The sequence below is a fragment of the Lutzomyia longipalpis genome, chromosome 1 (genome assembly GCF_024334085.1).
Source record: "Lutzomyia longipalpis isolate SR_M1_2022 chromosome 1, ASM2433408v1".
NCBI lineage: Eukaryota > Metazoa > Arthropoda > Insecta > Diptera > Psychodidae > Lutzomyia > Lutzomyia longipalpis.
Window position 1 is genome coordinate 28,797,981 of NC_074707.1, and position 26,774 is coordinate 28,824,754.

General features: G+C 33.3%; 3 protein-coding genes across 9 annotated transcripts in view; 1 reads left to right on the top strand and 2 right to left on the bottom strand.

The window, feature by feature from the left end:
• LOC129797635 (cytochrome P450 6A1-like) overlaps positions 1 to 26,774 on the bottom strand; it is a 690,618-nt gene that overhangs the window by 267,048 nt on the left and 396,796 nt on the right. The window lies entirely within an intron of this gene.
• The window catches only part of LOC129797630 (cytochrome P450 6a9-like), a 667,408-nt gene that overhangs the window by 267,048 nt on the left and 373,586 nt on the right, over positions 1 to 26,774 (bottom strand). The window lies entirely within an intron of this gene.
• Positions 1 to 26,774, top strand: part of LOC129797678 (uncharacterized) — a 101,361-nt gene that overhangs the window by 33,774 nt on the left and 40,813 nt on the right. For all 5 annotated transcript variants that reach the window (XM_055840471.1, XM_055840470.1, XM_055840473.1 and 2 more), the window contains one exon: positions 14,201 to 14,334. In XM_055840471.1, coding sequence (XP_055696446.1) covers positions 14,201 to 14,334 — 134 coding nt within the window. The remainder of the gene's footprint in view (positions 1 to 14,200; positions 14,335 to 26,774) is intronic.

Here is a 26,774-nt window from a genome sequence, read left to right on the forward strand (position 1 = left end):
TAGAGATTGTATCAAATATTCCTTGGAAAGACTCATGTTGGATATAAAAAATTGTAAAAGTATTATGAATTTTGTAAAAAGGATAGGCATATATGAATTAATTTAAGTAAAACAATACTTTTGTATCTAATTTTTCCCATAATGGGTGACATGTGTAATCAATCCAGCATTCTCTGGATAATATCTTTATTAATGTAATTCTGAAACTCATTGTAATTTATTATACACTCTATGGCCATGGCCCCTGTGTAAAGATTATTTCTTAAATATATATATGTATATGTAGATATGTACACAAAAAATATAATTTCGTTACTGTCTGCGAAAATAAATAATTGAATCATGAATAATATTTTTCTGCAATTGATGTGGAATTTAAAAAATAAAACATCTTTTTATTCATGCCAATCGATTCCGGTTTGGATGCTTGATCTGATCGGACGTGCTTTAGACCACAGTGATAAAAGTGAAGTATTTAAAGTGGAAAAAGTTAACAAGAATTATAAAATACCCAAAAAATTGAAGAACAGAAATCAAAATTTATATTATAATAGTGAAAAATATACAAAAACCCTAAATATAGTGAAAAGAGCGAAAGTGAATGAAAAGGAGTGGGTCCACGTGGCCCACACCATTGAATTGAACAATATGCCAGAACTAGGCAGAAAAAATGATAAAAATGGACAAAATTCGCTACACAGTGAAAATAAATTCAACGTGCTCAAAGATGATGATGACGGTGGGTCCTTTATGACCACAAGTGATATCCAGGAGGAGCCTGAAAAGCAAAAAATGCCACCAATCAAGGTACTCAGCAAGATTGACAACATGAAAGTGTTCTACCAAGAACTCACAAAAATCGCGAAAAATGTGCACTTCCGATCATACCAAACCTCAAACAACATCATCACGTACGAAAAAGATGATTTTGAAAAAATCAAGGCGTTTCTCAATGAACGCAAAGTGGAATACCACACATTCTCCCTAAAATCTGAGCTTCTTAAAAAGCTCGTGTTGAAAGGTATTGACAAATCCTTCTCGGCTGAGGAAGTTTTCGAGGACCTCAAACAACAGATAGGATCTGTGAGACAGGTGAAACAGATGACTACAAAGGACCGCACATACAATGCAGAGAGGCCAGACGGAGCACCTCAGCCCAAAGTAAAAATAGGGGTGTACATGGTATATGTAACCCGCGACACAAATCTGAAAGAGATGACGCAAGAAATTCAATATGTGCTAAGGCACAAGATTTCATGGGAAAAACCAACCGCGAACCGTCCAATCGCGACCCAATGTACTAGATGTGCTCGTTGGGGACATGCTGCAAATAATTGTGGGATGGGAAAGAGGTGCATAATATGCTCGGGGTCGCACACCCTAGCAGAACATAAGGAGTTAGAAAAGTCCGCTGCATCGAGTGGAGAGAACAGTGCAAATTCACAATCAACAGTGAAGTGCCCCAATTGCAAACAGCAGCACGTTGGCAGCTACAAAAAGTGTGAGAGCTTCCAAAAATACCTACAAGAGAGGAGACAGAGGTCATCATGGCAGAGGGGAAGAGAAAACATGCCACAGATTCCAAGAAACACCATCAACACGAACATCTACACCAACCCAAACGCATCATACAGAGACGTTTTGACTGGAACTCAAAATCCACCAACTCAAAGCAACGAACGCACACAAGGCCCCAACCAGCCGGACAACCCAATGAACTTCTTGGAACAAGAGGTAATGAATTTATTCAACATGCCATTCTCACAAATGATGGAAAAAGTTAAAAAATTTTTGCCAAATTATAAGAGGTTGAACGATAAGAATGATAAGCAGTTTGCACTGCTGGGATTCATATTTGATGTGTGCCAATGAATAAAAAAATAAGATTAACTTTCTTAAATTGTAATGGAATTAACAGTAAAAAACAAGAATTAAAATTATATTTAGAAAAATATAACGTAGATATTATGTTTTTAAATGAGACAAATCTCAAAGAAAAACACACACTGAATGTGCCAAATTATACAATATATAGAAATGACAATCAAGATTTAATAAAAGGGGGAAATGCAATAATTGTAAAAAGTAATATAAACCATAAAATAATAAATCCACCAAAAATTTGTAGCTTTTCAAATGTTATTTGTATTAAAATTATTACTGATAATCAATCCTATACATTTGTAAATATTTATTTAAGACCAAATGAAAAATTAAATGTAAATGATCTGAAAAATTTAATAAAATTAGATAGAAAAGTTATCATAGCTGGGGATTTTAATTCTCGAAATATTAAATGGAATTGTCTGTCCTCAAACACAAATGGAAAAATACTAGAAGACTTTTTAGACAAAAACCCCAACATAGAACTAGCATATCCTAACAAACCAACATACATCCCATCAGACGAAAACAGAAACCCAAGTACAATAGATCTAGCAATTTGTAAAAATGTAAATATAGACAAACCCATTACACAACTAGAATTTAATTCTGATCACAACCCAGTAACCACATATATCAGACTAGACAATACAGACAATGTAAAATTAAATACACAATTAAAATATAATTACAGAAAGACAAACTGGAAAAAATTTAAAAAATATATTGATGAAAAGTTAGACCACACAATAAACATTCATAACAAAATAGAAATAGACAAACAAGTAAAAAATTTAACAAATGTAATACAGGAAGCTATTAAACATAGCACACCAAAAAGCAAATATGTTGGAGAAGAATTACCGATGCAAATTCAAGATAAAATAAGACTTAGATACTCACTAAAAAAACAATATTTAAAAACTAAAAACAGAGAAATAAAAACAGAAATTAACAAAATTAATAAAGAAATAAGCAAAGAAATAATAAATTGGAATAATGAAAAATGGAGTAAAAAACTAGAACATTACAAAAAAAATCAAAGCAAAGATGTTATGATGGATTTGAAAAAATTTACAAAAAAATATACCCCTATCCCGCCAATCAAATTTAAAAATAAATTAGTATTTGACGAAGAAGAAAAAGCAGAAATAATCGCAAGTACATTCCAAAACATACACAATACAAGAACCAAAAGTAGTAGTGCTAAAAATATAAATGAAGTAAATGATGTAGTTAATAAATTTATTGAACAAAACAAAAACAAAAGAGAATATGTAAAAGTCACCCCTACAGAAATAAAAAATATTGTAAAAACATTAAAAAATAACAAAGCTCCAGGTTTTGACGAAATTAATAATTTAGTAATTAAAAACCTATCAATTAAAGCATTCATTTTGTTAGCTAAAATAACCTCGGCTATATTAACAATAGGATATTATCCTAAAGAATGGAAGCATGCCAAAGTTATAGCTTTTCCCAAACCAGGAAAACCTCCTAACTTAGCTGAAAATCTTAGACCGATTAGCCTACTCTCATCACTTAGCAAAGTAATAGAAAGAGTAATTGCAGACAAAATAATGCTTCATGTAGAAACAGAAAATATTTTACCAGATGAACAATATGGATTTAGAAGGGGACATTCTACATTACATGCACTTACTACTATCACAGAAACAATAAGAACAAATATAAATAACAAAAAAATAACGACAGGTGTATTTCTAGATATAGAAAAGGCTTTTGACAAAATTTGGGTAAATGGACTTTTGTACAAATTAATAAATTATTGTTGTGGGTTTTTAGGGGATGATGATGTGTTCCCACAACTGGTCCTGTGCGCTGGATGATGGACGCTGGAAGCGGGCCTAAGGTCGAGTCACTGATACACTTGATTCTATTTTACACTTCCAACTTTATTTATTGATATAAATTTTACAAGTCCCAACTTGGACTACCTGATACAAATGAAAATGTCCCGATACGGACTTTCAGAATTAACTGATCGACTGGCCACTGACAAGTGCAAAATGGCCAGTGTGGCCCGAGGCCACACTCTGACTGATCGAACTGAACTCACTGTACTGAACTGAATGAACTGACTCTCTGATCTGACTGACTCCAACTGAATGATTCTCTCCTCGATTGAGGGCGTCAGCCCTTTTTATTAACTTGATCACCCCCTCACCTATCTCCCGTCTCAACACTCTATCTGATGAAATTCCAGGAAAAAGGGAGCGTCTCTATTCTCGGGATGACGAAATTCCAAGAAAAAGGGAGTTTACCCTTGCGAGAGACGCGAGGTGGCAGCTGCCCATTGGTTATCTTCAACGCATCTACCCCCGCTATCGCGGCGCGATCGCCAAACATTGGATCGCGCTTTCTCTTCCTGTAGCATCATCACGCATGCATGCTGTTACCTTCCCGCGCATCTTGAGCAATTAGGCAAGAAAAACTCTGTCACCTCGCTCTTGGTGATCGTGGGAGTTTACCTTTTTGTGAATTCTCATCTTTCAAATATGACCATATTTGGTCATAACTGTTGGGGTTCATCCGCTGTGGAATTTTACCCCTATATTGTATCAAGGTATAGTCTTTTACAAGTGAGAAGATCGAGGGAGGAAGAATGTCGCTAGGGTGACTTTAGAGATAATTTAGGCGCAAGATATTGAATATAATGTATTGAAAATAAGGGGTTGTGTTGGGTCACAACACTCCTTTCCCCTGTGAACAAGAGCTTTTATGCTCGTAGAGCTAAAAGCTCAGAAAAGCTTGAAGTTCCGAAGGAACTGAACGATTTTCTATAGGTATTGAAAATATATTAAAGGGGAAAAGAAAAAAAAAAAAAAATTTGCATGATTTCAAATTAAATAATAAATAAATAGGGTTTAGTGAAATTGGTACGATAGAAAGAGACGGGGCGGGACAATTTTATGGGGTAGGTAGTTAAATAGGTGAGTGTGTTATTCACACATCCCTTTCCCCCGTGAACTAGAGCTTTTATATTGCAAAGATAAAAGCTCAGAAACTTAAGGTTTTGAATAAACTGAAAATTTTTCTATTACGATTGGTGAGACGGAGGTGATCATATTTTGTTTACAAGCTATATTTTTTTTTTACTTTAATGATTGTAAAATCTTATGTTTTTTTCTTTTTTGATTAATCTTTAGTTCATTTTTTTTTTTAAGTGTTTTGCTTTTCTTCAATTTACTTATTTACTTATTCCTTTTTTTTGTATGGTTTATCTAAATTTATGGAAGAGAAAAATATTTTTTTTTTTTGAAAAGCAATTAAAATTATTATTATTATTATTATTTGTAGATTATTCATATTTGAATGTAATTGATTTTTTTTTTAAATTTATTTTACTTCTTAGCTGTTATTATCTTATTTCCATTAATCTTTTCTTTTTTTTTTTGTATGTATTTCTTTTATTTCGTGAACTTGATTTCTTTATTTCGTAGGTTTCATACTTTTTATTTCCTTTTTTTTTTGCTCTTAATTTTTATTATTCTTAACTCTTTATTGTTTCTTTGTTCAATATAGTTTAATTTAATATTTATGGATATAAAATGATTGACTTACTCTCCTTCTAAGTTAAATTTCCTTTTTTTTTTCTTTGTTACTCATACATGGTTCTTGTCTTATATATTTTTATTCATTTATTATTTTTTTTTTTTTATAATTTCTTTTTTTTTTTTATTTTTTTTTTTTTACTTGGAGATCGTTAAATGTGTATTATTTCTTTTCAAGCTTTCCCAATTTCTTTCGTCATCTACTATAAGGAATCTTCAAATGCATAGAACATTTGCCTTTAGTATTCGCTTTTAAACTTGGAGATCGTAAAATGTGTATTATTTCTTTTCAAGCTTTCCCAATTTCTTTCGTAATCTACTATAAGGACTCTTTTCAAATGCATAGAGCATTTGCCTTTAGTATTCGCATAATTTTCGTGATTTCTTATATAACCCGTGGAACGCAATGAGGGCGTCTTAATTCGATTTATTTCAATATCTTCATTATTCGCGGGACATATCGTGAACGTAGTATTTCGTTGATTTTTATTATATTCTTCATTATTTCCATTTTTTGCGTAGTATCTCATATTCGTATTATACCGATTAATTTCATTATTTTCATTATTTTTTTTTAATCTATTCCGATTTTTCGCGTCTATCTCATTTTCATTTTATTCCAATAAGTTCCCATTTTTTTTTTTTTTTATTATATTCTTCGTTAATTCCGTTTCGCGCGTAATATTCCATTTTCTTTTTATTTCGATTCATTTCATTATTTTCATTATATTCTTCATTAATTCCGTTTCTCTCGTAATATTCCGTTTTCTTTTTATTTCGATTCATTTCATTATTTTCATTATATTCTTCATTAATTCCGTTTCTCGCGTAATATTCCATTTTCATTTTATTTCGATTCGTTTCATTATTTTCATTATATTCTTCATTATGATTCCGTTTTTCGCGTGTATCTCGTTTTCATAGTTTTCCGAATAATTCCATTATTTTCATGATAGTCTTCATTAATCCCAATTTTCGTGAGGCACAACACAGGCGCCATCATTGATCCTTTCTAATTTTATTTTACTTTATCGCATTATTCGCGTAATATCCCACAGTCATATTATTTTATAAATTTTCATATTTCTCTAATTTTCCTTGTGTTCTTCGCTTTCTTCATTTTCTTCATTTCTTATATATATTTTCATTTTCTTCATTTTTTTTTTATATTCGCGGGACGCATCATTGGCGTCATTTTTCGATTAATTCCATTTTCTTCATTTTTTTTTTTTATTCGCGGGACGCATCATTGGCGTCATTTTTCGATTAATTTCATTTTCTTCATTTCTTATATATTTTCATTTTCTTCATTTTTTTTTTATTCGCGGGACGCATCATTGGCGTCATTTTTCGATTAATTTCATTTTCTTCATTTTTTATATATTTTCATTTTCTTCATTTTTTTTTTTATTCGCGGGACGCATCATTGGCGTCATTTTTCGATTAATTTCATTTTCTTCATTTTTTTTTTTCGCGGGACGCATCATTGGCGTCATTTTTCGATTAATTTCATTTTCTTCGTTTTTTTTTTTTTATATTCGCGGGACGCATCATTGGCGTCATTTTTCGATTAATTTCATTTTCTTCGTTTTTTTTTTTATATTCGCGGGACGCATCATTGGCGTCATTTTTCGAGTAATTTCATTTTCTTCATTTCTTATATATTTTCATTTTCTTCATTTTTTTTTTTTTATATTCGCGGGACGCATCATTGGCGTCATTTTTCGATTAATTTCATTTTCTTCATTTTTTTTTTTATATTCGCGGGACGCATCATTGGCGTCATTTTTCGATTAATTTCATTTTCTTCATTTCTTATATATTTTCATTTTCTTCATTTTTTTTTTTTTATTCGCGGGACGCATCATTGGCGTCATTTTTCGATTAATTTCATTTTCTTCGTTTTTTTTTTTATATTCGCGGGACGCATCATTGGCGTCATTTTTCGAGTAATTTCATTTTCTTCATTTCTTATATATTTTCATTTTCTTCATTTTTTTTTTTTTTTTTTATATTCGCGGGACGCATCATTGGCGTCATTTTTTGATTAATTTCATTTTCTTCATCATTTCCTTCACACTTGCTTCTAAGTTTTTCCTCTGTATGTACCGTGGGGGCCATATTATGATTTGTTTCCTCTTCTTTCCTTGTGTCTTTATTTTCCCCAAAAAAATATATCCGATTTTTATTCACGCTCATGTCGAGCACTGCTGTTTGATCTATTCTTTTTCTTGTAATTCCTTCCTCTCTACTTGTGCTACTTTCTCTACTTTCATTACACTTTCTACGCTTTGACTGTCGTGTATTTATTTCTATATTTCCAACTGTACCCTTTACATTCCGTTTGGGGTATCTTTTCCGAAAACTTCCTTCTCTCGCGATTAATTCTGTTTCTTCTTGTGAGCTATTCTCACCGCTTTTATCAGCGTTAGGGCTATTTATGTTTTCTGCATCTCCATGGGTGTTAATATTTCTCGAATTTCCTGCATTTTCATTTCTGTAATTATTACTAGGATTTCCCGTATTTCCGTTTACAATGATACGATTACTATTAGAGCTTCCAGGGTTTGCATTAATATTATTATCGTTAGAGTTTCCCGCTTGTCCGTTAACGTTATTGCCGTTATTGCTATTAGAATTTTCCACGTTTTCATTGACATTTCTATTATTAGAGTTACCCGCGTTCCCATGGTTATAGTCATTGTTTGAGTTTCCCACGTTTGTTGATCCTGGTCTACTGTTTAAATCATTCCTTAATGGAGATTCACTAATATTTGTGGTATTACTTCGCCGTCCATTCGCACTGATTACCCTTCCTATTCGGGTGTCACCTGTCGCGTTTTGTTCTGGTACCTGTGAGAGGGGTTCGTTTGCTTGGGGTGTTCTTTTTGGAATTCTACAATCTGTGAGAAATTCGGCTGTATATTTTAGAGTCTTAAATAATACCATTTTTTCTTGAGTAAAAATGCACGCGCCCATTTGTCGCATTAAATTAAATCCTATTATTCCATCATAGGGAAAGTGGTGTTCTCTGGGGAATACCTGAAAGTTTGCATTAAAATCTGGCGTATCTCTAGCGAATTTTAGTTGTAAATTAACCGATCCTAAAGTAGTGACAAGTCCTGTGGATATTCCACCCATAGTAATCTTAAACAGTGGGTTTATGTGGCAATTCGCAGGTACAAGTTCTTGTCTGATCAAAGATGAATGAGCTCCAGTATCTATTAACATATGAAGTGCTGTTATATTTGCTGTTCCATAACACCATACCCTTACTACCGGCGCAACGCGAGCTGTGTTGACAAAATGTACATCGATTTGAGGGGGCCGAGTCGTACTTGGGGGGTCAACTTCCTCCCAATCGGCCTCTACCCGTTTAAAGGTTCGTGGGATAATTCAAAATCGTCCCCGCTATCGGGTATATCAAATTCTGGGGATTCTTCATCCTCATATTCCACGAAATAATGGTTCTGAGGTCTCCCGGGTCCCACTCGGGGTGGTGTATTATAAGACGTTTTATTTTGTGCAAAATTGCCGTTTCTTGGGTTATTCGTGTCGCCGTTAACATTTTGATCCTGGAATCTAACATTGTTACTTGATGGATTTCGGAGAGATTGGGAAGGTGCATCATTTCTTGTCCGCGGGTTATAGTTTTGATCATTGGAGGGGTTTCGGGCGTTGTTGTAATTTGGTGCATAACGTCCTTCTACAGGGCGCGAAGCATTCCAATTGGATTCCCTCAGTGGGTATTGGGCATATCTTTGCATGTCGTTTCGTGGAAAATATGTATCTCGACGATAGTTTCTACCATTGTCGTTGTAACGATCTCTATTGAAATTAGGGGAATTGTACTGATTGCGATAATTAGGGAAATTATTATAATTATTATAGTTCCGTGGATTATTAAAATTTCTTGAATCATTAGAGTTTCGAAAGTTATCCGAACGATTGTTTTTATTGGAGTTATTGGGGTTGCTATTTCTATTGGAGTTGCTGTTGGAATTTTGAGACTCTGAGACATGGTTAGTTTTAGGTTCTTCCGAATCTTTATTCTTTTTCTTAAGTCGACGAAGGCGATTTTCCGCAACCACTATGACATTCGCCAAACTTTCGTGTCTTTCAGCGAGGGTGAGAATTCGCGTTTCAGAATCCCATATTGCTTGACAAAATGTTTCAATAGCAAGGGTGGTCAAGGATTTCCGTACTTTTGATGGTATGGCAATGGACGTTGCAAGTTCAAACTCTGAGGCGTAAGCCTTAATTACCGAATCTAAACTCTCGCTCACTCTTTTTCCAAATTCAGAAAGCGTTTCCTCATCTTTTTTTAGTAATGAAGCGAGATTTTCTCTCGCTTCATCTATCCCAATCTCCTGCGCCCTAGTGGCCATCAGTTCATTTCGCATACTTTTATAATCTTTCCTTAAATTATTTGTGTTTTTTATACATTTAAGAAACATAGGAGTTATTTTTGTCAATAAACTAGATGTGAAATTCCTATCTACCACTTCGTCATCTTCTATCTCGAATTGGTCGTAGATATTATCGGTGTTCAATAAAAATAGGTCAAATAACTTGTTAATCGAGGTATTTCCCTCAGATGTTCTCGCAGCTCATCCATCTTTCGGCTGCTTGCGGTGTCGGTGCATCTCTGGGATGATGTTGTTTGCCGCTCCGGGACGTCCAGAGAGGGCGATGGTGACCGATTATCGTTTGCCATATTCCTCGGTGTCGGTGAAGGGGTCCTGATCATGGTACTTCTTCTCACCACGTTTCTGTTCCGAAGTTGAAGGTCTTCGCTGATCATGCGTTTCGAACTTTCACTCTTGATTCTATTTGATGAAATTCGCCCAGATCTTTCTCGCTGATTATGCGTTTCGAATTATTGTGCAATTCGTTGATTCTATTTGATGAAATTCGCCCAGATTTTTCTCGCTGATTATGCGTTTCGAATTATTGTGAAATTCGTTGATTCTTTACCACTGAATTTTATTTGTTTTATTTTATTTGATTTTTGTTAAGAAGTTCGCAAAAGTTTTAAATTTATCGTATTTAGATTTATGATTTTCACTTTGTTTAAATTAGAAGTTTAGATTTCGATTTATGTTGGATTTTTTTTTTTCTTTTGCTGTGATCCTTTTTGACTTTTATGATGAAATATTCTCTCAGGTTTTTCTCCTGGCTGGAGACGCCAAAATTAATGTTGTGGGTTTTTGGGGATGATGATGATGAGTTCCCACAACTGGTCCTGTGCGCTGGATGATGGATGCTGGAAGCGGGCCTAGGGTCGAGTCACTGATACACTTGATTCTATTTTACACTTCCAACTTTATTTATTGATATAAATTTTACAAGTCCCAACTTGGACTACCTGATACAAATGAAAATGTCCCGATACGGACTTTCAGAATTAACTGATCGACTGGCCACTGACAAGTGCAAAATGGCCAGTGTGGCCCGAGGCCACACTCTGACTGATCGAACTGAACTCACTGTACTGAACTGAATGAACTGACTCTCTGATCTGACTGACTCCAACTGAATGATTCTCTCCTCGATTGAGGGCGTCAGCCCTTTTTATTAACTTGATCACCCCCTCACCTATCTCCCGTCTCAACACTCTATCTGATGAAATTCCAGGAAAAAGGGAGCGTCTCTATTCTCGGGATGACGAAATTCCAAGAAAAAGGGAGTTTACCCTTGCGAGAGACGCGAGGTGGCAGCTGCCCATTGGTTATCTTCAACGCATCTACCCCCGCTATCGCGGCGCGATCGCCAAACATTGGATCGCGCTTTCTCTTCCTGTAGCATCATCACGCATGCATGCTGTTACCTTCCCGCGCATCTTGAGCAATTAGGCAAGAAAAACTCTGTCACCTCGCTCTTGGTGATCGTGGGAGTTTACCTTTTTGTGAATTCTCATCTTTCAAATATGACCATATTTGGTCATAACTGTTGGGGTTCATCCGCTGTGGAATTTTACCCCTATATTGTATCAAGGTATAGTCTTTTACAAGTGAGAAGATCGAGGGAGGAAGAATGTCGCTAGGGTGACTTTAGAGATAATTTAGGCGCAAGATATTGAATATAATGTATTGAAAATAAGGGGTTGTGTTGGGTCACAACATTATAAATTTGATTATCACATAATTCTTACATTAAATAGTTATTTAAAAGAAAGACTTATCACAGTTGAAATATCACAGTATGCTAAATCACAGCCTAAAGAAATCAAAGCAGGATGCCCCCAGGGCGCTATATTGTCACCAATTCTATTTTCAATTTTTACAAGTGATATTCCAAAAATACCAGAAATTACAACCTCTATATTTGCAGATGACACAGCCTTATACACAGTAAATGATGACATAGAAACAAATTATTCAATATTACAAAAACACATAAAAACATTAGAAAAATATTACAAAAAATGGCACATTCAGATAAATCCAAATAAAACAGAATCAATAAATTTTACAAATAAAAGAAAAGTCACAGAACCACCCCCACTAAAATTTGAAAACACAAATATAAAAAGCACAAATGAAGTAAAATACCTAGGATTGACATTAGACAAAAAACTCAGATACCAAACACACGTAAACAATGTAATTAAAAAAAGTAAATTAGGTATTAAAAAAGTCTATCCATTCTTAAAGATTAATAACAATTTAAAAGAAAATTTAAAAGTAAATATTTACAAAACATTCATTAGGCCAATTATAACTTATGCAATACAAGTATGGAATAATATATCCAGCACAAATATGAAAAAATTACAAACAATCCAAAACCAATGTCTTAGAATGGCACAAAATGAAAAATTCAATCCAATAACAAAGAAATTAATATCAAACAAAAAATTACATGAAATAACAAATATGCCAACAATCCAAGAACACATAAAAACACTTACTGAAAATTTTCACGAAAAAACAAAAATATCACTCAATAAAAATATAACAAATATCTATCACATGAAAGACACATCAATAAGATCAAACAGACTTAAAACATATAAATCTCCATTTTGTATTTTAAATCAATAAACATACAAATCACAAAGGCGGGGTAGGGGGGTTAGGTTAAGTTAGGCTAAGAATTTTATTAAAACAAAAAAATGGATAGGAAAATATTACAACCAAACACAAATAGGTGACAAATCAAACACACACATGAATTAAAAATACAAATAATATGAAAGCAGCCAAGGCTGGAACATATAAAATGAAACATATAAAATGTACATATTAATGTAGAAAAGTTACTCAAAAAAAAAAAAAATAAAATAAAATAATTAAATAGTTAGAAAAAAAAAATTCATGCCAATAGCAGGGCGTAGCTAAAAATCTATTCAAAGGCTTAAGGATTTTTTTTTCTTAAAAGGACACTTTAAATGGTTAAACAGAACGACTTAGAGGTTGAGGTTTATTAAAATTGTGACTTCTAAGAATTTTTAACGACTCTTGCTTTTGAAAAATTATGAAATTCTAACGTATGAAATTTCTTTTTTTTTAGTTAGTTTGTTTTCTAATATTAAACATTTATTTTCTAACGATTTTTCCTTTCGACGTTTGACGTTAAGTTGATATGTTAAAAGTTTGTACTTGTATGTTTGTATGTTTTCTTAAAGTTTTCTATTTGGTGTTATCTAACGATTAACAAACCTTTTCTAATTCTTATATTTTATTCTACTGTTGACATTCATTCGAACATATTTGACGGTTTAATTGTCCAACGTTTCATCTTTACTTCCAAAGTTTGTCGTTCAATTTTCTAGCGTTTGTTTTTTCCAACGTTTTAAGTTGCTTTTTATAATTATAATTTTTAAGTATAGTTTATTTTGATTTTTAAAGGTAAACCTTACGTTTTCTTTTTTTTCGGTATTTTGACACTCAAATACCTTCCATAGCTACGCCACTGCCCAATAAGATTTTTACCAATTAAGCTTACAACGGTTATGAAGCTTAAATTAATAACTTTGTCATGAAGTTTTTGTGAAATGTGGAAAAGCAACAAAATTCCACAAAACTCTATTCTACAAAATAAATTAATTTGTATTTTACGATATAATTTTCATAGCCTTTGGGGGTGAATACAGTGAAAACCAAGACAAAAAACTAATTTTGTTGTATGTAAATTTCTTTGAGTAAACCCAAAGTGTAGCAAAGATAAACTTGTTTTGTGACACGTAAAAGGACAATTGCGAGGAAGTTTACACCTTATGGCGCTTTTGGGATTGCACGGGAAGTGTTCTTAAGTCAGCCAAAAGAGAATTCTGTGTGAAAGTTCATGATGCTGAAAGCTTTTCCCATGATGTCTTGTGCAAAGCCGTGCACTAATACTTCTCATATGAAATTTGAAACGAAATTTCCCTGCAACTCTCGCCCCGCTCTCATAGCTTTTAATTCACTAGGAGTTAAGGGAAAATTTCTTATGCTTGAATCTATTTCGGAGGGGTGTATATGTATGTAATGAAATGATATGCGGTGGTACTGAAAGCTCAATTTACGTGATGCTCTATGACTAGTGATATGTAGGTGCTATGTATAATGAAGAAGTGTTTGCATATGAGTGAACCAATGCAAAACTTTTCACCAACAATCAAGGCAAAAATATCTCCGTGTACATTTTAGAAAATTTGAATTGAATTTACAATTTGGGCGCGCAAACAACTGCAATTTGCGCAAGTTTCACTTGTCCAATTGTTGCTAATTGGTGGTTGGAAATTTTTCATTTTGTAGAACTACCCGACAAGCAACCATCCCTCTGGACTGAGCACGACCGCTATGAACCAGGTGATGTTCTCAGAGCAAATTGCACCTGCCCACCCTCACGACCCAAAGCCGAATTGACGATAACTCTCAATAATATTGTGGTAAGTGGAAATTTGCATTTTAATTCCATTTGTGAGGTACCTTTTTTTCAATTTTTTTTACCATCCTTCCCTGGTACATGTGAATTTTCAATTAATTCACCAATTTGTTCGTGACATTAATAATGTTTTTTCAGCTGTGAATTTCATTATTGTATATTGACGAAAAATTGACTGGTACATCGGATATCCTTTCCCAAACATCTATTTTCCTGTTGAACTTGCGAAATGAAATCAAAGTGTTAATTATGCAGTAATATATTTGGATAATTTGCAAATTCGTTTGAGTGTTAAAACTCGGCCCATGAAGCGTTAACCAATATTTTACATATTCTCGATATAGGTAGGTGCGTGAATACATATATTACAGACCCGTGGCAGAAATATTAATTGGAAAAATCGTGTCAAGTAAAATTTTCACAATTTTGCGAATCCATCAAAATTATTTCTGACACAGAACTGTAATAGCAAATATTTTGCCGGAAATCTATTGAAGATATTTTAATGCAACACTCAACCTATTCCACCAATATGTACACCAATTAATATACAATATCAATTAGTAACATAGTTCCAAAAGTGAATTTATCAATAGTAGAGAGAAACTACATTCACAGGAATTCTCACATTTCCCACAAATCTCTCTATTATGGTTATGAATTATCAGAAATTATTGGTAAATTGAGATTTTCTCTCGCATCATATTTGATGCTAACATTGAAATTATATTTCAATAGGAATGCAGTGTGGTTTCATTAATTTGCTGAGTTATTCCTAATGAATAATATAAGTAATTTAATGTGCTTTTATAGAGATATTCTGCAAATATTGGCATTGAAAGTTCATGTCATTACTTTTATCTTAAATACTTTCTTTGATTTTTACTTTTATTCATTTAATCTATAATTACTTAAATAAAAAATTAATCGTAATTTATGAAAAATATATCTGTAAGAAACTAATTAAAAAAATCCAACACAAATATTTTTTCTTTTTCTATTTTATTAAGCCAAGAAGTGAGGAGGAAAAAACTCTAGAGAATCAATTAATTCTCCCCTTTTTGGGTCATTTAAATGCCCCCCAAGATGGGTTTTAATCGCAAATGTAAATAGTGTAATAGGGAAAAAATTGTCTCCATTGGTCTCCATAAATTGTTGTTAAATCTTTCATGGAAGATACATTGTGGCAATTTAGTTGAGAGATTCGGAGAAAATGGGGAAAATTCAACCCAAAAGCAAGCATCACCCGAAATTCCTCTAATTATACAGGGAAGTTGCTTCAAAATGCTAATACGGTTGAAATAGTCCCCGGGAGTGAGTACACACAAAAGGTCATGTACTTTACATTAAAATGGTTGCCTCTATAGGTTCGTTGAATAAGGTGAAATGGGTGTCTTTCATTTGGATCCATTAGAGCCACCCACCCACTTGGTAGCCCATTTAGCAACACAGACTCTGAGTGGGTCGGCGATACATTGTCCTGGATGAGGGGGGGGGGGGGAGGAAGAAAAAAATGTTTCTCTGCCAAAAGTGACAATTTTCTTTATGTTTTTCTATCTCATGATTTTTTTTTTCTATTTCCCTTCCACGAATGAAATTCTTCCCGCATTCCAACACCACGCGAGCAAAGATTGTCCAACACCATGAAATTTGTCCTTTTCTTCTCCCTCGGGGGAGTGTGGAAATTTGTACCTTAGCTCTCAAAGTGGTTAATTGCAGGGGCGCAGGAGCGTGAATACTAGGATATCAAAGGACCCTGTGTAAGAATTGGAAATTACACCATCATTTCTTTTGATTTCTCCATCTCGCTTTTCTTTGCCTCTTTTTTTCTGGCCCCACCACAGACACACATACACCTTGTGCCTATTAATCTTGTCTCCTTTGTCCAGGTGTATATGTTAAACGAACAGGTATTTTTCTATAGGATCCCTTTGGTCGTTTTGTGAGACATCTCGGTTGTCATTGTTGAAATTCTTGGAAAAATTCTTCGTCATTGAATTACATTGTGCCACCAATACTATAGGTAGAATCAATTGTAGGGCTCGTAGGGCTTTACAAGGATTTAATGCGAAACATCTTATTCTCCTTATCCTTTATTGTGGACGGGAAAAAGTATCGAGTGAAAGGATTATGTCTTTATCGTTTTTAGGGGAAAGTTTTGCTTCGTTTCCTCAGGATATTTAAAGCATTAGCAATTTAAAATTAAAACTAGATTTTTTTTTAAATAAACCTAAGATTAACGACAGTCTTTTTAAGAAATAAAAGGATTATTATTAGGACAATCTTCTACGTTAAAATCGATATCTCATTATCCCGTCGCTCTCTAGAAGGTACAAAATCTTATTAATGGACACAGATACGAACAGAAAGCTTAAAAATTATCAATATGGTGAAGCTTTTATATATATTTTTTGAAGTCTGAGATGCATTTTCGCAATTAAATGATTTATACTATTATTATGACTTCTCAAATTTCCTCGCGTGAAAATAAGCTATAAAGCAATAAAATTTTCAAAATATATTTGAATATATTTCCACAAATGTTATATTACTTAAATTAGTGGAAAATTTAATTGAATTTATACTATAAAAATTATTTTATTCCAATTTAATAGTAAAATGAAATGGATGATGATTTCATTTTATACAGCTCTGATGTTTTTTATCGCCCTCCCGCATCATGTCTTTGCCATATAAGAGAGTCATCAGTTTATTTTGAAGTTGTTGTCCAGAGAAGACGAATGGTTGTGAAATGTGATAAAACTTTCTCAGACTTGAGATGGTACGGTCATCTTGGGACACTTTACCCTTTGACACAATAGTCGAGTGTTGTTGAACTTCTCTCCTGAAGACCAAACTGAAAAGACTTTGTGTTGAAACTATGTGTGTTCATTTGCACCCTTTCAAAAAGGCAAAGGCAACCCCTTTTCGCACCCAAAGTGATAAACTGTCCACATTTAATTTATATATGTACTGTACATACATATGAATATAGTGGGTAGTACATATTTGGTAGTATCTTGTAGGTACATATAATACGAAGAAAAGTAGGGTGGAATTGGTCAGTTCTTAAAAAAAATAAAATAAAATTTTTCGAGGTCTTCAAAAAAGTTCTTAGTCTTTTCTTTAATATCATATTTTTGTTAAAGAAACAGGCGCTATAATTTCTTAATTTAAATTTTGTACATCAGTTTCTCATTCATTAGCAAAAATATAATAAACAAAAACTTATTATTTCGATTATTTTCTCATATTTCGTAATAAATTTAAACTTTTTAAACTCTTTGGTATGACCCAAACTATCCAATTTTGTTTTTACATATTATTCTAAAAGTTTGTTTCAGTAAAGTTTTCATACCCTATGCTTTTAATTAATTCATCATAATAGTATTCATATAATGTTGTATGTATGTGCAACATAAAATCTAATCATTCAATCACTCACAACTTACAGTGCACCTCGTTCAAATTCGTTTCCTCATTACTTTGAGTATTTTCAGAAAGTTTCCCCATGGGTACCATCATATAAACCCACATGAAAGTTGTAGTGCAATCATTGAAGAATTCTCACAGCCTTACCCACCCGGTGTACGTACATGTACTTGACCGTGAGGCATTAACCCATACCCTGCCTCTTTTTCCCCAGAATCCATGGAGGAAATATTAGTTGAACCCGTTGTACCGAAACTGCATTTGGTATATTATAGAGAACCCAAAAACGAACTTTGGTTTTCAGATCAAGTATACATATGTACATATATAGCATTTTCCATCAAACTCCAGAGAACGCATGATATACCAAAATGTGGAGCCATAACATTTGATGGGTTGCGTCGTTGATGGAGCAAATAAACCGGGGATCGTTCACTTTATCTTGTTATAACTCATGCAGAGGAAATGTACATACATCGGGGGAAGTGACTGAGGGGGTGGCTCTCGAAAAAAAAGCAAATTTTATTAGTTTACTCTTCACACAAATCCTCGCGCGCGTACTTGCACCCAACTTGGGTGGAAATGAAAGCCTTTTGGTAGCAATAAATCGGTGAATAATTTCGCATATATTTTCCCTTGAGAAAATACAGAAAGTTTTACACTAATATTCTGAATGTTTCTTCATGGCGTAAATTGTGGTTTTATTAGGGAAAGTACATCCACCACCCCGGCCAAATGATTTTCCTATTAATTACTTCATCCCATGGTGGAATTCACATTGTTTATCTCTGTGTTATTGGAAAATTGATTATGCTTTCACAATATTTAGCGCTAAATGATAATTTGATGTCGAAAACAGCAACTATTCTGTGTAAATTTTAATAGGAAAAACGATATTGGTTGTTGCAAACAGCGGAGTTTTCAATGGAAAATTAAATATCATCTCATAATTACATTTGAATAATTAGAAAAATCCGTAAAATCACTTTTCAATGCCGGATTTATGGATTTAAAATTGAATATCAGTTAATCTGAAAATTTTTTTGAAATCCTGTCATATTCCCATGAAATTTAGAAAATTGTTTAGTATCTACACACTAAAAATTTTCACCGTAAATTTTACGGAATGGGCATTCTACGGTATTTCTGCACGTGTCTTAGTTAAAATTCTTTAACTAAAATTTTAGTTAAATGAATTTAACAGAAGTCTACAAAAAAAACCGAAATATTTTAGTTTTTTGTAACGAAATATTAGTTAATTTCTCTATGATGTCTCCGTATATTAAGCGATTTTTTTTTAGTAATTTTAACTAAAATAAAAAATTCAAACGGTTATTTTAGTTTTTTTTTTAATTAAAATTCTGAATTTAAAAAGATATATAAAAGACAGTGACTTAATTTATTTAACTGAATTCTTTATTATATAGAAGATATTACAAATTTATTTTTTTCATTTTATTGCATACAGAGGCATACGGCTTCGTATGCGGATTCTCGAAAACAAAAACATCAAAGAAGTTATAAAAAAATTTTAGTTTTTGTGGAAACTTAAAATTCAACACGAAATGAATTTTGAAAAAAACTTCAAATGACCGTAAAAACCTTCCACAAAGAAGGCACAAGAACTCCTCGTTGCGTATAAGATGACTTTCTGATTAATGATGTGGGAAATTCCCTGAAAATTCTGATGAAAACTCCGGCAAGAATGTTCACAACTTCACTGCTTGACATCAACTGACAAAGTTTTTCTTCGGCGCTTCTTCAGGAACAAATTCAAAAACCATTATTTTAACGAATATTTTAGGTAATTTTACTAAAATTTTAGTGAATTTTCATCGAAAAAGACTAAAATTTTGTTTCATTTTACTAAATTTCTACGTAATGATTAAATAACTAAGAAATTTAGGTTTTTATACTAAAAAAAAATTAACTATGTATATTGATTTCGTAAAAAAAAACGGATGAATTATTTAATTTAACTAAAACTTTTGAAAATTTTCTGGTTTTCCGTTTAAAAAAGAGAAATTTTCCCGTAAATGTACATTTACGGTGAATTTACCAGCAAATTAACTAAAATTATTTTTAGTGTGTATATTCACCGTAAATCATGTAATTTTTTTGAAACGGGCTGTGATTTTTTCTTTGTCAGTGAAATGTGCAAAATTGGATAAATAAGCTGTAAATTAGAAAAAGTTAAATTCTGAGGAAAGACTTACTCGCGCGCCGAATCACAGCAACGCGCGAGTCAGTCTTTCCTTAGAATTTAACCGACAAAGAATTCACTAACAAAGAAAGAATCACAGCCCGTAAGTTTTATTTACCGTTCTTTCGTTTTATATGTATTCTATTCGATCTATGAAAAAAATTTAACTTTGTTGGTATAAATACCTTTAATTGTAAAGATGAAATAATTAGTAAATCCTCCGGTTTAAAGAAAGCCCGAGAGGATGCTGAAGTCTCCGGATTTGTGCGACAGGCAAAATTATGCTCAAATTGCCTGGATCCAGGACACATAACTGACCAATGCACATCTTCAGAATGTAGACAAAGTTCGGAGAAGCACAGTACGTGGCTTCATGAGGCTTTTCATCCTGTGTCTCAGGGCAAAACTGCTACGACTTCGTCCAACATTGCGTCCGTGGAATCCAACGCAATTCCAGAGCAAATAGATTTATTCTCAGAAAACTTCTCCGCAATGAATTGCACTCTGCCAACAGAAGTACCCAACAATAAGAAAAAAAAATTACCAATCATTCGTAAGGAACCGTTTTTTTTCTGTTTGTTCTACATATCATCCGACATTTAAGGATTAAAATGATTTTCACTACAAAATTGTTTTAGTTATGCCATAAAAACATCATTTCTTCATGCAGCATTATTTGACAACTTCCTCAACACAAACCCAACAAAAAAAGTCCAAAAAAACATTCGCTTTATATGTACCTATTATTCGATCTATGAAAAATTTTAACTTTGCATTTTTTGTACTTTTTTTCATATTTCTTTTGTAAAGTTTTCTTTTTAATGTCCTGAAATTCGGCGGCTTTCTCTATAATTTTTCTAATAGTACTAACTTTTATCCCGCACTACCGCCCATTCATAGTTAGCGAATTCATGGCGAGCCGTTACCATATACTCGCGAATTTTGATTGACTGGTATTCAAAATATTTTATGTGATTTTTCAATTCTTCTTTTAATTGATGCGCAGTCTTTTCTTTCATTTTGATGTTTGACCTTTATGTAAAACTGGATTTTTTTGTACCTTCACAATAATTACGCGTATAAAATAAATGTCAACATTGAGAACGAATCACAGCCCTTAACTTTTACTTACCGTTCTTTCACTTTATACTGTACCATCCTTGCTATATTTAATATTTATCTTTGTATTTACACATATTTCACTTTTTTTGATTAATAATTTTAAAATAGTCGATTTATCGAGAAAAATCCCTGATATTTTTTTTTCTGTAGTTTGATAATTTTAACAGAGAAATTGAGAATGTTTAAATATTCCAAAAAAAAGAGAAAAATCCAAAATCGTTTGTCACCCTCGCTTTGAGGCATGTACTTAATCTTCTTCCCTCTTTTGGGACCTGTCACACGCCTCGAATTTAAACCCAATTCGGCTGTGGCCATAGTTCTATTTATAATTCCACCGCCCAAGTATCTCGACGCCGTCATCATATCAATCGTGAATGATGGGTAAATTTTGGGAGGGATTTTTTTTTTCACTCACTCCACCTTGTACTTCTTTCCCGCCTCATTATGCCCTAATACTCAATTGTATCTGCAGTTGACGTGAATGAGCTTCGTGAATTAACGTAAAATTAGACAAGAATTTTTTGTGGGTATGCCTGTTTTATTCTTTTAAATTTTCATGCTATAACGAGGGGATTTTTTTTGCTGTTGCAGAAACACCTTTTGGGGAGAAGAACAACGCAATAGCCTAGAGCAAGAGGGAAATTAATTTGTGTGGGATAAACATTTTAAAAAAAAAAGTGGAAAAGTCATTGAAGTCCGGAAAATTTGATGAAATTTTAATTTATTTCCAAAACATATTGTTTCGTATTGAATAATTTAATGGCTTTTAAATGATTTTATGTTGGTATGAATGATGGAATAAAATTTAAAAATTCAAATTGTTCCTGTTGAGGGAATTTTGGCTAAAATGTTGCGTGGAATGAAAATGTAGCAGACACATTTTCCTTTATCCTCGCCGCTATCGTGGTCTTTCTTAGAATGGCAAATGGAGGATATGGAGGATTTTAATGTATCTTTTGGATGTGATCCAGCGTTTGGTTTATGCTCAGTGCTATTGGCAATTGGTACCGGATCCAAATTTGGGAGTAAATGGGTGCCAAAGGAACAGAATGTATCTCACTTTATTCCACACTCATCTTGACTTATTTTTCCGCCTTTTGTTCCATCGAAAAGGAAAACCACACAGAGAAATGAATCTATTCGCGAGGAAAGATGGTGTGAATTTCTTACACCCCTCAGGCATAGGGGAACATGGGGCAATTTGTTAATTTTAATTGAGAATTAAATTTTCCTTGGTATGTACCGAGAATATATTTTAATTTTATAATGACGACTGTCTTATAGGAAATTTTCCGGGCTACAACTTTGTCTCACACGATTTCTTTCTATCTCAATGGGAAAATGCATTTTCAGTCCATTTTCCGAAACTTGCGATTTAACATTTTGCCCCAGTTACCCCTACAATTTCTACACAGAGAATGATCCTGCGAGGAGATTATATGTCTTGGATGATGTTAAGAAATGCCCAACTATTCAACTTTGTTTTTTTTTATTTAAGTTGCCCCGCAGAAAGGAATGTAATGAATTTTAAATTAATAACCCTGCCATACTTCCTTCTATCTCTATATTATATCAACTCTCAAACAATATGATTTTCCTGCGGGATTTTCCGCAAAAAGACGCACAAAAAGGCCAATACGAGGTTATTTTCGCATCTTGAGATTTTCTCTGTTGAGACTAAAAGAACTTCACTCGAGAAAGCAAAAAAAAACTTTTCTCAGATCTTTGTACAATTTTTCTTTTAAAAATTTCCTTATGAGGTGTGTTCCGTCTGTGCGGAACTCCATCCACAGCCAAGTTCCACGGAATCCAATTAGTCCAACATTTTCCGTGTTTCTCTGATGGAAGAAGTTGTCGTAAATAAATTTTACCATCCCCACAGTGAAAATGAATAATCACTGCCCCAAAAAAAAAAAATGCTGAGAAAAAAATCTTTGAACCTTTAAGGTGATTTTCCCATACTCCATTGCGCGGGAGAAAAGAAATCTGTGCTTAATTTGTAAAGTTGCGATTTATGACTTTTCCTAATCGAATCAAATTGGTTTTCTTGTCGTCTGTCTTTCTCCGTCGTTTTCCACCCACTATTGGGTGCGGAGGCTTTACATTCCCATTTTGTTCCCATTAATCTGATTAACTATTCTCCCGGGAAATATCGGTTACAAGATTGGAAGAAACTGCGGAGGGTAACGCAGAAAGATTATTTTTCCTGATTTTCCATATAGTTGTATTGCCTCTATATGCATTGCACATTTCATTCATTTGTGTATAATGTGTTAAAAATTTCCCAATAATTGCATATTATTGTAAGTAGAACATAGTAGATTTATGCAAAGTATGTTGTATAAATGTACATGATTCAAAAATTTGCAAATTTTGTATGCAAATCCGGATGCATCTCTAATTAGTTTTCAATGTTTGCGCGATTAAACAATGTTGAAGTACCACAAAGTTCAGAACAATATTTGCGATTTAATGACATGGAAAAATTGTTAGCATGAATTATGGGCCATTAATTTTAGTAGCTCAATATTCATGGGAGGAAAATGGATATAAAATACAATCCTCACGAGTTGACACAATCCATATGGCACGACAAAAACTTAACTTCCTGCTTACAAAATATTAATACATAAAAGGTTATTATTAACAATAAAATTTACACCGAATTGGAAAATTAATAAATTTTTACAAAAACTTACTTGCAAAAAGCAACAGAGAAAAGTCTTTAAGGGACTTTTAGAAATGTGAAAAAGTAGCAATAATTGCAATTGCTTATTGATTTTCTCACTTGCAACATACTTTGTACAAAGTGAAATGCATTTCTCTTCTTTCTCATGAGGACCTTTGTTTTGCTGGGATTCCGGATCTGCAGCAACGAGAAAATTCAGTGCATTAGCAGCTTTGTATAATTGAATGCAGCTTTTCTGGAAGTCATTCATTTTTACTCAGCAAATCCATCATTGTCTCCCTTGACTATATATTCACAAATCCTCAAAGACAGCACTTGAAAGCATGTCAAATAAATTCTTTTAAGAGATTGGTTTGTGAATAGATTACAGTGTTTCAAATTGACACTAAAAAGAAAAATTAAGTTTTCTGAAAATCTTGCATAAATCTTTATGAAAAATTGTAATTCTAATACTCAAAATTTTTACGTTAAATTGAAAAGTAGAAATTTCATTAATTTATCTTTTAAAAAGAAACATGGAAATAGTTCTTTTGCAATTTTTTTTTGCAGAGAAAATGAATTAAATTTGAATTTAAAAGAAAGTTTCTCTTCTCAGTGACACAATAGATAACTTTCTTACGGGATAATTAATGTGTTTAAGCTTTTCTCACTATTCTTTTTCATTGCAAAAGATTTGTGGATTTGCATTAGTTGACAGAGAAACTTTTTTTTTTAATGTATGTAGGTATATTCTGTTCATTTAGTACATCCACAAATTCTCAAGTTTTCTCATTAAGTTATAAAGAAGTTTGTATTAAAGAAAATACATGACATTTTTTGCTCTTTCTTTTTAGCTAATCATTTTATTAGGAAAGTCTTGAAATAATTTATCTTTTTTAAAGGACTAATGAAAAATAGTTCTTTTTAATAAATTTTTCCAAGAAAATATCTGCAGAAGCAATTATAAAATAGTTACGGAGGAAAACCTCACCCCATTCAAAAAGTATTACTTTTTGCAAAATGATTTTTTTCCTAACCATTTCCTCTCACTGTCAGATGAAAGTTCATACAGTACGTGTGGAGTTCCACCAGGAGGAAGTAGCGCTGCTCCGTACCTCCGGAAAAGGCATGAAGAGTTAAATGAATAAACACAAGTGCAGTTTGGTGCAGCACACGGCAGAAGTAATGAGACATTGGGTCAAGAGTTTTCTCGGGTAGGAATTTTATGTATGTTATTTTAGTGAAAAAGGAGGAGTGATGGGCGGGCACAGCATAAATTGGCTATATGGAGAATATGGTATGCTCTCTACCCGACAATTTGCCGGTGAACTTTTGTGGGACTTTTTCCGTGTGGGTGCGGAAAAGCTCTCATACAGAAAGCAAACTAAAACCTTCCAAAATCTCACCCGGCATTGGAACGACACGGTAAATGGGGGGATGGGGATGGTTTCCTGCAAAATACGTAGCAATTGGCACAAAGTGTGAGAAATGGTACTTTTGGCACATTCTCGGACAAATGATTTAAGTTGAATTACATTCAGTATGTTCATGTAAAATATGTGTGCTGTTCACTCTCTCATAGTTTTTGGCCGAAACTTTTCTACTACCAACCTCCATGTGTGCAGAAAAATTCTTCAAACCACCAAATTTATTTTTCATTTTTTACTCACTTGAAGGGATGAGAAAGTGGAAAGTTTTCGGGGTGTTAAATACACATACATAGCATAGTTTTGTACATGTAAAACATCTGTAATATTGCATTATCATTTACTTGTAAGATGGTGCGGCGCAATGTGCTGAAAAAGGCTTCATAACTCTTCTCACTGGGACTTTGGGTCCTCCAGATAAAAAAAAAAAAGCTCTCACAGTGAATTTCTCCAAGAAGTTGATATACGAAGAAGAAACATGCAATAGTTCATCGGCTGACAAATGGGGTTTGTTCTTTAAAATAAACCCCTTTTTCCTTTTCTTCCATCCCGGCGACATGAGTGGATAAATTGTGACAATCTTTTTATGGACCCAAAGGATAATTTATATTGCATGAAAGCTACCCTTTTTTTGTGCCTCCACCATGGCATATTTTACTTTTCGAAACTCATCCAATATTGCCAATTTCATTGGGTGCCACAAGAAAAGTCCATAGTGACAATTGGGTAGATATTTTGTTTATTTAGTCCCATCCGTTGACCGTTGAGAATTTTTGCTTTCAATCCCCTCAAGGGGGAAAGAATTCCTGGAAGTGGTGTTTGACTTGGAAATTATGTATATGACGTGAAAGAATGCAAATTATATTTTTATTCTTATACGAGAGCTTTAAAATTTCTTCTGAACTTTTATTCTCTGTGAGCTTTTGCGAATTTGATCATTAAAAGTTTTAAAATGAATGAAAAATCGTGTAAAAATGGTATCAGTGGAGGCGCCAGGTGAAAAACCCGGCGCCTCCATTTCAATTTAACTCAAAGTCAATCATAACGCGTCCAGTTATTAGAGTTGGTATACCACAACGCGGATGGGTCAGTCTATGCGTTGTAATATAATTTGTGAGCAGAATTAGTAGGCAAAGTTGATTTTTTTAATGAAATTTATCAATATGAAAGATAAAAATGCTCATATCTCTGGTTGTATAAGACCTACAGAAAGGACATGGCAGCAAATGCTCAGCGAATGTACCCCCGTTAGATTTCGCTCAAAATCGCAGGAAATCTTCTTTAAGGCATTAGAAAGAAAGGCCAGGTGGTCCCAGACCGGGGCAGTTCCCGGTTTGGCCGCTAGAGGTCATGGATGGTCTAATGCATTAAAGAAGATTTCTATGCGATTTTGAGCGAAATCTAACGGGGGTACATTCGCTGAGCATTTGCTGCCATGTCCTTTCTTGACTAGTTATAAAAAGGTATTGAAATAAGCTATAATCTGACATATATTTCGATACATTTCAAGGTCACCTCCAGAACATAAAATGGCGGATTTTTGTTCTACCAAAACAGTTTTTTGCACTTTTTGGCCTCAAGGAGTGGTTCTA